This window comes from Phaethon aethereus (assembly GCF_964289735.1).
Source record: "Phaethon aethereus genome assembly, chromosome: 3".
Classification (NCBI taxonomy): domain Eukaryota; kingdom Metazoa; phylum Chordata; class Aves; order Phaethontiformes; family Phaethontidae; genus Phaethon; species Phaethon aethereus.
Window position 1 is genome coordinate 88819228 of NC_138576.1, and position 12935 is coordinate 88832162.

Sequence of the window (12935 nt, forward strand, 5' to 3'; positions counted from 1 at the left end):
CCATAGAAGGTGGCAAGTAAAAGATGATTTCAGTCTACAGAAAGATGGCACTTTTCTCTCATAACTCTACCAACTCTACCACTGGAAAAAAAACTGCAGACCTGCTTCATATCTGTATTAATTATCACTGCACTAGCAGTAGTCTCCATAACATACACTGCCATAAGATGCAAGATGTGTAAGAAGTAATAAATAATGATAGTGCTGTGATATTTCTTTCTGGTTGCTCATTCTTCCTGAAACGATTTTGAATTTTTACCGATGTTAAACAGCATTTGTTCAGCTTTTGTTTATGCTTCATTACTCTCGGAAAAACTAAAGGCTTTTGCTGAGATGGAATTAATGTTTGCATTGATTAAATGAAAATGAATGAAAAAAAGCTTCAAGCATGTTATTGAGACAGCCTTTGTAAGAATTGTCATACTTATTTGTTTTACAAAAAAATGTGTGTTTTATCAGAAAATTGCTCTGCTTTAAAGTTCTGGTTTGAATACAACAGTTTATTTATGGGCAGTGTAGAGCTAATCAGTTTCCTAGTCTTTTGTTTATTTTATTATTTTTGCATATTTGTTACATCTTTCCCCTTGAGAAGTCTGATAGTGCATGTGGACAATTAGTTTTTGTGTCTGATGAGATTAACCAGATTGCATGAAAATTCAAATTCTTGTTACATCATGGGTTATCTGGCTTCAGGAGAAAGCCTAACTCTTGTGCTAATTTATCTGTTGTTACAGCAACTCTTCTGTATGTGTAACTGAGCAATGCTTTCATACCCCCATCTAAATGCTCCCCATCTTTTGGTCTCGCTACTGGTTATTGCCAATAAATGATGTTCTGCTCTGGATGCTCTGTCTTGTCCACATTCCATCATGTTCAATTCAGGGACCCGCTGGCAATGCCAAGCTGACAAAAATGCCTAAATTCAAATCACTAGCATTTTCGATGACTTAGGAGCATAAGATGACACAGTGTGGTACACTAAAATATAATAAGTGATAACAAAACAGAAAAAAGACCACATTTGAATTTTCATGAGGTGCTAGCATTTCAAGATAAAACAACTTTTTGTATTTCCATTACCTTTCAACGTAAAAAAATAATTTGGTACTTGGAATTCTACTATAAAGAGAAAAATCCCATATTGTGAATGTCCCATAAATCAAAAGCGAAAAATATTTTCAGGCATACATGATATTCCTCCTCACACCCCCCACTGGTCCTCACCCAGAAATAAAAAGTAGCCAAATATACAACAGACAGCTGTTCAAGAGCACTCGCCAACACTAAACCGCATTTCCACAGGTAAAACAAATTCTATTGTGCTTCTGCTAAGAATCAGATTATGCATGAAGCATCTAAGTAAACAGAGAGTAAATAAACTTGAACTATCTTTTTGAAGCCAAAGGAAAATTAGTTAAGCAAAGCACAACACCACAAATACAGTGTTTGGGTACTGAGCAAACTAACTATACTTTCAGGAAAATTAGTATGTTATCAGAAGTTGGGGCTTTTTGGTTTTAAGCAAAAGCCAACAACCAAAAGCAAAGCATTCTGCCTCACCAGGAAACAGTAATGTCTCATACTATAGATTAAGACAAAGACCTACTTGAATATAAAAAGAAAAAATAATTACGGCATCGTTGTTGGTAGAAGACTTAGCAATTAAATATTCATCAGGTGAGATATTTTTTATTTTATGGCATAAAATACATCTCATCATTGATTTAAAAAAAAATAAACTTTTTTTGTTTATATAGCATGATAGATGTTAAGAATGTTAAGACTCCGTTAAACTAATGCAAACGAACAAACAAATCTTCAATCCACATGGTAGGGTAGGTCCTTGGATGAGGTGGTCCATACACAAAACACAGTATTTTTTTTTTTGTTGATTATACCTTCTCTATTTACTTAGCTTTACATTTACCTACATGACAAAGAGGTAATGCTGCCTGTTACAGATTAGCTCTAGTCATATGGGTATATTATTTACTATTTATTATATATAATTTATTTACTATTGTAATAAGAGGGTTAAAATCTTTCTTGTAACATCAGAAGAAAAATATTATCACAACCTGCAACACTACCAATACGTGACATTAAAGAATGATCCTTTTGACAGCATTCTCTAGGAAGGAAAATAATTGACTTGAATGCATAATTTTAAAAGGAAGAAAGATTACAACTACCACCTTTCCAGGTCTCTGGCTGATAAAAACTAATGTTCTATCCTTGGACAAAACACCACCATATAACATACTTTCCTAAATATACATTGAACACTCATAGGTTCCATTTCTTTTTATCAGTAAAGTTTTTTGGGTGGGTTTGGGGGTGGGAAGCACTCTATTTTGTTCATTCTAACTTGGCGATCAAAGACTTTTTATTTTTACACTATTACAGAAGTGCATTTTTCTAGGTTTCCAAAACCACCTTATTCAACCTTCCCCATCTGTCACCATCTGCTTCTTTTTAGCATGTACTTTTTGTGTGATCACATAAGCATGTGAAAAATAACTAACATTCAGATGATTGTCTGCTGGTACATTTGAGGACTGGGCATAATAAAAGTGAACTGCCAAAACGTACTTAACACTTCTAATTTTGTTGGGTCTTGCATGTAAGCTACATTTGATTTTCAAACTGTTTTACAGTTGGAAAGTTGATCAGGTACTCCAACTCAACAGTAAAACTGAGACTACATAATTAGCTCAGCACTAAAAAGATTATATTCAAAGAGAGGAACAAAACCCAGAAATACATCCACACAAGTTCACACATCCTTCTTGACTAAGTCTGTCTGCACAATGTTGCCTGAGGCACAGGATAAGATGCTACAAGCAGCCTAGTTCTGGACAGTCACAGCCTGTGTCTTCTCTCCAAGCTACCCCAGGACAAGGAATAAAGGACTCTCATAATTACAAGGGTGTATGAAAGCTCATGGAAATGCTGGAGAAGCAAAGGCACTAAGCCAAGGGTAGAAATACATAGAAATGCAATGCAATTCCTTAACAATACAGCAAATACTGCCTCTAGGTGCAAAGTAACTGGAAGTTGCTATTAAGGCACAAAAGCTGAATGGTGGACCTGTTTCCAGAAACTCTGTTGTGCTTCAGCACAGCATTTCTGCTTTGAAATGCACTTCTTAATACAGTTTTAATGTGAAAAGACGTAAAGCCAGAGAAACAAACTTACCTCTTACCCTCCAAAAATACACAAACCTCACTCTAAGAGAATTTCATATATCAAACTATTTCTGTCTTGTTAGAGCACCTCTACAGGCCTCTCAAGTCTTTACAAAACCACTATGAACCAGAGTACCAATATACTTACATCAACACAGACAATTTGGTGAAAAAGGAATTAACAGAAGTGAAGAAAATAAAAAGAACGACAGGAACTACCCCTTCCCCTAAATAAACCCAAAAAGCCACCGACAATCAATCTTCATTAATGCTCAGCAGAGATAACCAGATATGAGTGGGAACTTGCTCTTTAGAGCATGACAGAAGACCAAGCCTAACATAAACTTTCTTTTCCACTGTCTCTTTACAGTATTGCTCCAACTCTTAGAAGTTCATCTAGGAGGTCTTAAGACCTTGTGAATGCAGATAACCATATAGCAACATCTTAACAGCTGCTTTCCCTTAATTTGTGCCATTTTCCACAAATCCCCTCTTCACCTTTTATACCCAGTAGTTCTAGAGGTTGAACATGATGGCACATACCTATTATTTATATAAAAGTTGTACAACGTTTCAAAAAGCACATTACTTTGATGTTCAGTTCTCTTTAAATTATAATGAAATTTAAAGGAAAAGAAGATAAAAAGGAAACTGCATAAGCCATGACAAAAGTTATTCTGTTTTTCAGTTCCTCTGTAGTCCTAAACAAACAACTCTCCAGCAAGCTCCTCTTCATTTTAAGTTCCTCATCAATTTCTCCTGCCTTTTGTGTCTCTCTGCAAAACATTCTATTAGTTTCTATTAAGAGAAAATTAACAAAATAGCATAATTGTCCTTAGTCCAAACTCTCTTTCCTGCCCACAACCACATTTTTCCCCATAAGAAAAACCTTCTCATCTCTTAGCTGTGTTTTCTGGCCTATCGATCTACCTGTGAGATTATTAGATTCATTTCATGAATTCCTTTTACCTCCTGTTAACCTCCCTTGCTATCCTCCTTCTTATCTTACTCAAATTCTTTTCTGTCTCCTATTAAAAAAAAAAAAAAAAAAAGAAAAAGAATAAAACAAAAAGGCCTCAGCTGTATTACCCACGCAACTTCACTTTCTCGGTAGTATAACATGCTGGTCTTTTTACATCCTCACCTTAGCTGATCTCTCTCAATTGGCCTGCCTCAGTTTATCCATGATGTCAGCTACTTTCATCAGTAGCTACTGCACACAAGGACTTTCATGCTTTTCCCCACACCTGAAGAAGCTGTTCTGTAACGTTCACATTGTGACTTCTACCTGCATTAAAATCCCTGTTTAAAACACTGTCCTGCTATGATGCCTGCAAAAACTGAAAACAACAATATCCATGCTAGCCTGTTTCAGTGCATGTCAGCAGTTCCCTCTCTACCTATATATCACTTAGTTTCAACTCGTAGCAGACGAGCTATGTGGCAGATCATCATATTCTCAGTCCAAAACTTTATCAGGCTGCCTTTGGCAAATATCCTGATCCAATACAAGTAAGCGTTAAAAGAATGAAATAAATGTATAGCTGCACCAGTGACAAAATGCTTTTTCTGCCTCTACCACAACATATTATACCACAACATTCTTAGAAAATTCAAGTTCAATTCCCGTAAACATGGGTAAAGTGTTTTTTCTTGCTATAACCATGCCTGCAGTACAGGGTACCATGCTTCCCCGTGCTGAAATTCAGCCACTTGAACTTTGATGGCCAAGTTCCAGATTTTGGGTCATCCCTACATCAAAGTCGTATCCTTCCCAAAAGAAAAGCTCTGAGTAAGAAATTAAGTGAAAAGTGAGGAAAGACAGCAGTTGCTTCTTGATAAAGGAGTTTTACCTTTGATTTCTCTGAGATAAAACTCAGGGAAATAATTGATGACACATGATCTCTTTCGCTCCCATTTCTAAAAGAAAGATCACCAAAAAAAGTACCAGCCAAAAAAGCATTGTGTAACTGATCTTAGTATTTCCTTCATCTCCACTGGCCTCATTTTAAAATAAGTTATAAGACATGCAGATCTTCTCATGCCTATGGACAAAGGCTGTGAATCTACTCTGGTTTTATTTACTGTCACACACGTTAAGTGATAGTAACTGCATAAACTATATTGAAATGGTCTTGCTATATTTTTTTTAAATAAAAGACTACTGTTCTTATAAGGAATGCATTCATTCATCTTATACTAGTAAAACTTAATGAGGTCCTACCATACTCCCTGTTATTAGAATACAGCTAATTATCATTGATAATCTACATCTATGACGAGTCATTTGAATGATCATCCATTAAGTCCCTTACAGACTTGTTCATAGCCAAAACATCTTCTCTCCTGTTATTAAAAAGATTTAAAGCTTCAAAATTATTTTCCGGTATTTAAACCTGTACCTCCTGTGACACCAAAATTTAGTACCACAGTGACTGCCCTACTGTAACTAAGACCATGCACTTAGTCCTAAGAACTTGAACTGAAATGCAGAGAGACAGAAACTGCAATCTTATAAGAAGTTACCCTCATAAATGATCAGAGCTGCTAGAACTTTTATTTCTCTGCCCAAGTAGCTTCATTTCCTGAACGTTCTATTAAAGAAAGTCTGTAGAGGTCTGTATATTTATTAGCAGGTCTTTGATCCTCGACGATCAACTGAAAACTATCAAAATCCAATGTCTCACAGGTATATTTACAAGTACTTTCTCAGTTCTATTCTTTCTTTATTAAGCAAGTGATACTGTCTGCAAAAGACATATGGTCCTCTCCTGCCTTTGCCACTACAAAACTGTAAAAGAAACATTTTGTGGGTTTTTGCTGAAAAAAATCAAGAATACATCTGTGTTTCCTAAATGGGATCACAATTCATCTTTTTCTTATTGGATCTATGTTTATACTCTGACACCACAATGATCTCTGATGTGACAGCTTACTTTGAAGGATAACAGTGAAAACAGACTCCTAAGAAACAGTCTCTTCTTCCTGAAAAACTACTAAAGGAATGAGAAATTATAAAATACTTTATACCTTTTAAATGGGGAATACCGCAGATTCTTAGAGCAGAGGGAAATATTAAATACTACCAGTATACTTACACACAAAAAAAAAAGAGGCTTGCATTAGTTCTACTACAAATGATAAAGGAGTTTCACTACTTAGCAGATAACCAAATTATTCTCAAAAGACTATATAATTTCACAAATAAAAAGTTACTTACTATTCTTCAATAACTATGACCAAAATGTACATCTGTAGTGTAAATGTATATAAGCCCTGCTATTTGACAGTAGCAACTATTTTCTTCCTGGAGAACATATTCATACCCTACCATCTTCTGTGCTTGGCACATAACTACATAAGACAAGCACAGTCAATGCTATTTCAGTTTTCTTTAAACTGTAGAATAGTGGTGTTGGATAAGAGGAAAGGACTAGGAGAGGACAACAGGAAGGGAACGTACCTGTGGAGCACCTAGCTGAAAGCCCTGCACACCCCTGCAACAACACTGTGCTTGGTGAAGGTACACATAAACTTCCAGGTGGGTGCCATGAACAATAAATCAGTGATGCTCCAGAAAAGTAAGTCTAGCTCCAGAGATTAAAATTGGCTCTGGCCTGGCAATCTCATTACATTTTTTTCCTGTGGCCCACCATCCATTTGTTCTGTGCATGGACAGGGGCATTTTTCTGGATCTGCCAGATATTAGTACAGTCAGTCTCGGGTCCTATATGAAAGGTCAGGCCCCATCAATGTGAGATGAAAGAGCATTTTGAACAGAGGGTGGGAAGGACTACTTTGATCCCAGAAACATACGGTCTGTGGGGAAAACAGAGCAACAGGTATGTTTATTTTCTTATTAAGAGTAATTCTGAAATCACCTTGGGAAATAATGCTGTATGGATTCAGAAGGATACCTTCACCTGATAGAATGTCATGCAAGGAGGAAATACACCTTACCCTGGCTTAGCTACTTCCCTGTTTTCCTGCTGGAAAGCAAGTGCAATCTAGTTTTTGCAAAAAGATGGAAGAGCAAGCAGGACTCTATGCCTCAAACAATGGTCCAAAACGCATTTGGAGGACCAAGCTCGAGTTTTTGCTTGGAACTGAATCCACAGCACTGAACTAATACAAAAGGTAGACAGCAACCTCAGGCTACCCCTGTGTGTTACACAGTGTAGTGTCCTAGTGTCCTCTACCATCAGACAACAAGTACATGGGAAACTGAACCAAAAGGCCTGCAGAAGAGATGCACCCATCACAACTGACCTAGATGAAAGAGGAGGATGCAAGGGTATTATTAAAAGGACAGATGCTGAATGGATTTCTCTACATAACTGGAGAACATTTTGCTCCTAAAGACAGGCTAAAAGGTATCTGCCTTTACACTTTACCATGACGGGGCAAAACATAAGTATATGCTGCCATTTGTCCTGGGACAAACAAGCAGGAATTCACCATGGTAACAGGATTAAAGTCCAGCTGTAACATTAGGCTGTCATGATCTGCAATTTGTCAAAAGGCAGTAAGTCTTTGGCATCTGGTAATCATTCCTGTGGCATGAACTGCAAGGAGGAGTGATTTTTGTGCATTCATTCTCTGACACATGCACATAATAGGCTAGAGGACCCAGTCTCTTGACGGTCCCTTCTCAATCAGCTGTCCCAGATATAAAAATAGATACAGTTGCCTCAGGTGAGCAACTATCCAGCCAATGCACTGGTAAACACAATTGTAGCAGCAGGGAGTATGAAGGGAAAGTTTCCTTTTTGCAGTGGTGCCCATATGCTGCTAACTTCACCCCTTTAAATAAAAATGTGTGGATGAAGGTGCTGAGTCTTCTTACACCGTATCAGTAACCTGTCTAGGTTGCTCGCTCTAAACCCTTTATCTCTGAGGTAAAAGGGAATGAGTTATGTGGTTCCCAGGGTTAATGAAGAGTCAGCTTCCTTCAAGACAGATTTGTACAGGGTGGGTCTCCAAAAATAATCATAATGGGAGGTGGAGGAGAGGAGTGGGACTGCTAGAGAACAGAAAGGCAAACTGGATCAAGTAACTTGCGGTAAGTGTCTAAAACCCAGAATGATCCCTTGCCAAGTTCGACGGAAGACAGCTAACATTTCCAAAAGTGAGAGATGGAGAAGCAGATGAAAGCAACTGAATGAGGTATTTGCGCTCTTTGAGAATGTTTTGAAGACTGCTGACAAGAAGACAATAAAGGGGTAAGAGCTGGCAATGACACCTGTAGTCTATGCCAGTGATGACAGTATCCTCCCTTGTGTTATTCTTGTTGCTGGAACAGATTCTGGCTGTGGAACACAAGGGAAGTGGCCACTGTACCAAGCCAAACAGGTGGGTCTGCAACTTCTTCGAAGTAGCCATAAAAGAATCAAAGCAGGCTAAGAATAGTTCTGGAATTCTTAAATGTGGATAACTGCTGAATTTCTCTGCACTAAATACCAAGGACATGTCAGAAATTGCCAGGATAGCAACAATCTGCATCCAAGTCTTCCTTGGAATCTATGGGATGGGATTCTGCAAAGGAGACCAGGTATCAGTGAGTTTGTCTTCCATAGATAGAGCAGCTGGTGACTCATCGAACAGCTGAAATGAACACACTTAAGCAACCAAAATTATTTAGGTACTTCAAACCTGCAGTGAGAGCATGACTGCTCAGATTTCTCTTCATTGCTGAAAGAACCAAGGAAGATGGAACCAGATGGATGAAGAGAAAGTTAGGGGCTCCTAAGAATACTGATGTTTCCTTTATAGCTGGAGAAAAAGAATGTATCGAAAGATCTTGCTATGATCCAAAATGGTTTCATTAACTCCACCTACCATAATAACTTACAACTATTAGCAGTTTCAACTTCCTCCCTGAGTGCAAATTGGAGAAGACTTCAAATTTGGTTTAAGAGATTTAGAAAGACTCTCAAAGCTGCAAACCTGACCACCCCAAAATCTTAATTTCCATCCAGCAGCATCTAGAAGGTGATGTGTACCAGTTTCCTAGACAACACTTAATTGTTAAGTTCAGAATACAAAATGAAAGGCAATCTAAACTTGCTTGTTGAAATAGGCTCCATGGCTTGTTGCTGCTACTCAGGATTCAATACTACTGAAAATAAGAGGGTAAAGAGCTATACTGAATCAGTGCCTCCCCACCTCCTCCCTTCAAACTAAGGCACGTTATTCTTCAAGGACGATATGTAATAGAGACTTTCTGTTGGTGCTGAGTGCTGAGTTGCTGTAAGAGGTGGGGAATCCCTTGTAGAATCCTTCTTAAAACAAATGGTAGGACTGAAGGCCCTTGTAAAGACCTTTAGTTTGACTAGAAAGTTGTCTCAGTATCAGGTGTGTACTATGTCAATTACCAATCTTGAATGCTGACAAGAATGGACAAGAATGGAACTAAGGGCTAATTCAGCATCCACAAAATCCTTGGCACTAAGTAAAAAAAAAAAAATTAAAAAATTGCTGTCTTTCATGTCAGTACTAGAGCTGCATTTGGCAACCCCAGGGGAGAGGCAGAATGACATTTCCGAGCATCACAATCAGTACTGTTGACTGAAGCCAGACAGGACAAAAAACACAATTATGAGAGTGCTTCCCTTCCTTTTTTTCAATAGGCATCAGTGGCAGAGCTGTCAGCACTAATACAGGAGCAGATCATCTGGGTGACTTGAGCTTCCACAACACATTCTCAAGTGGCCAAACCAGAGCTGCGGAGGGAATCAAAACAACTTCTTCATGTCCATCTTTTTATCAACCCTTAAAAGTGTGATATTTGGCACTCTGAGTGCTAGCCAGTGGTAAAGATGGGGTGGCATACTCCAGGGTGCCACTTCTACTTACATCCTAGGAAATAACTAAGTTTTGGTGCCCACCTCAACCAGCTCTGAGTTTGATACACTCAAATGTTTTTGGCAGAAACATTGAAAATTTCAATTCCTTCTCCCTGAAGCTGGGGAGTTCAGATAAAACCCAGCAAACTCAGTGCCTCCCTATTCCCCCTCGCCTCCGTGGAGGCTATATAAACACCAGTTATACAGCTCAGTTACGCAGGATCATGGGTTCCAAGTGACAGACAGATGGAAGATTATTTTTGAAGAAATCATTGGAAGATAGAAACTTTAACAGAGGAAGGAAAACATGAGAAGGAAAATGCACATTAGAGGCATTTTTAAACACTAAGCAGCATGGCATCACTATGCATACAATCACCACAAAGAATAGTAGCACATACAATTATGAATAACAACTGCATAGTATTAACCAGGCAGACTTCTCAGTTCTTTCCTACAATGAACAGTTTTCAGCATACAAACATCACAGTCTAAAATTAAATGAAAAACAAACATTTTATACTGTATTACAAGAATATATTCTAAATCATACCTCAGGTGCCAGGTATTCTGGAGTACCACAGAATGTTTTCATAGTTGCTGCATCTGTGATTCCTTCTTTGCAAAGTCCAAAGTCTGTAATTTTTATGTGTCCATCTTTATCCAACATTAGATTTTCTAACTGTGTATTAGGGAAAAAAAAGTTCCCTTAGTATTTCTTAACAGGAGGCTGATGCATTACATCAATTTTATAAAAAAAGTACAGAGTTATTGCTTGCAATAGAATGTAATATGTTTGTAATTTAAAAAAAATTACAGCATCTATTATATTACAGTATTTAATAGTGTTTACTGTTATACCATTTAAATAATTATTTAATGCTTTATCATAGTTTACAACAGTAAATCCCAGGTCAATCAAAGCATGACCTTTCATTCTGAAGTTTGACAAGTTTGGTGCATCTTCCACAGAATGAAAGCAAAATAGTTTTCTAAATATTCTCAAGATATATTAAAGTAATGCAAGGTTATAATCATGGCTGTCATTTGGTAAGGCTTCATAGGTTTCCTTTGCTGTAACGTGACCTTCATTTATCAAGATGCACTTTTCTTACTATATTGTCATTAAACAGTTAGTATATATCCAGTTAGTATAGTTAGTTATAAACAGTTAGTATAAATCCTTAAAATATCATTCCACAACTTTTTCAATAACAGACAAAAGCAAAGGTAGGGAGGCTACTGATAAGAAAACCCTGAGGTAAATTCCTCCTTGTATACTTGCAAATGACTGTTCTTGAATGGTGTATGTGTACCTCTGCATGGCTTTTTAAATACATGATTCTTGCTTTGAAATATGGAAACAGAATATACCCTGTTATGAAGTATTTAAATAACAGGAATAAAAACTACTGCGATATTTACTGTAGACTATCTCAAAAGCACAGCTAACATCACTTTCCCAAAAACTTTTAATTAGCAATACCTTAAATACAGATAGAACTAAAAACAAGCAAAACATACTTCTGAACAACTTTTCTCAACAGAAAAAGGTTTTATTTTTTTTAATTGTAAGGTTTGTAGTGAAAATACCAACAAAGAACAATCACAGCCCTGTCTTCCTAAGTCTGCATAAAGTCTGAAATACAATTCAAAGGTATATTATTTCCTGCTGAGTCTAAGTGTCATACAAAGAAGATGTAAAGTAGATGACACCAGCAATAGAAGATTAATGACATCAAATGCCTCTTTCCTTATTGTTTAATATTTAAATAAAAAATCATGACCTATCATTCCTTGACCAGACAAGTCCATATTTTCCCAAGATGTCACAGCACTTTATGTTATTAAAACAGATTCTGCTACAACGAGGTAACCCAGTATTTTGTTTTCTGTCTGTCTCCTTGAGTAGAACTTGCCTACCATTGCCTCCTCCTCCTCGGTTGCTGTACAAAGGAGTCCATGAATGAACTCCACTAGTGCGCATGTATGATGGGAAAGTACAATTTCCTGTACAAGAAATTAAAGGCTTGTCACAAATAAAATAGTCTCGTCATGGTATTTAGACGTTCCTCCCACGTAAGTGAGAAAATGTTCCTGTTGAAAGCAGAGGTTATTTTCCATAGAACATGGCCGTACTGTGTCACAGAGTACCTGGAGCTTCAGGCAACAGAGGATACACAACTGTATATGCAAGCAAATCTAATACAAACTACATTCCAGTATTATGAATCTTTCCCAAGATACAAAACACAAATTAGTTTTTAAATTAAGGCTGAAATTCTTTTCCTATTCAAGTATTCTGAATTGTTTTACATGTTTCCAAATCATACAAGAACATAACTCCTTGGTGAGATAAACAGAACGCAGTCATATTGTCCCAACTCCCCATTTCCCTTGTTTGGGGACATGGAGAATTATATTTGAGATTTGTGTTGAAATCCAAGTTAAGTTACAAGTGGGGGGGGGGGGGGGGGGCGCGGGCGGGGAGAGCAGAAGTTTAAATGACCTTCAAGTGCTATTACTAAGGTATGCTGTTTCTTCTCTTAATCAAGTTAAAGTCAAGTAATGTACCTATTTATAGATTACTATATGAAAAGGCTTCCTTCAGCACACACAGAACTTTAAACTGAACACGGCTTTTTTCTTCCCCATTAACTCTGAATAGTGCAATAGTGCAACTTCATAATTACTTTGTGTTTGTCCCAATAGTCTCTGAGAAAAAAAAAAAATTGATTACTTCTTTTTTTTCTTTTTTTACCTTGAGATCACGGTACACAATCTTCCCAGAATGCAGATAGTCCAGGGCAGAGACAATTTCTGCACCATAGAAGCGTGTGCGGTCCTCTGAGAACACCCGCTCTCTCGACAAATGGAAAAACAGCTGCAGGGTAAACAGCAG

General features: G+C 37.4%; 1 protein-coding gene across 1 annotated transcript in view; it reads right to left on the minus strand.

Moving 5' to 3' along the window:
• Positions 1 to 12935, minus strand: part of AKT3 (AKT serine/threonine kinase 3) — a gene marked incomplete at both ends in the record, with an annotated part of 140939 nt that overhangs the window by 26138 nt on the left and 101866 nt on the right. Inside the window, 2 exons of the mRNA XM_081997128.1 lie at positions 10587 to 10715; positions 12795 to 12917. Of these exons, the coding sequence (XP_081853254.1) occupies positions 10587 to 10715; positions 12795 to 12917 (252 nt within the window). The remainder of the gene's footprint in view (positions 1 to 10586; positions 10716 to 12794; positions 12918 to 12935) is intronic.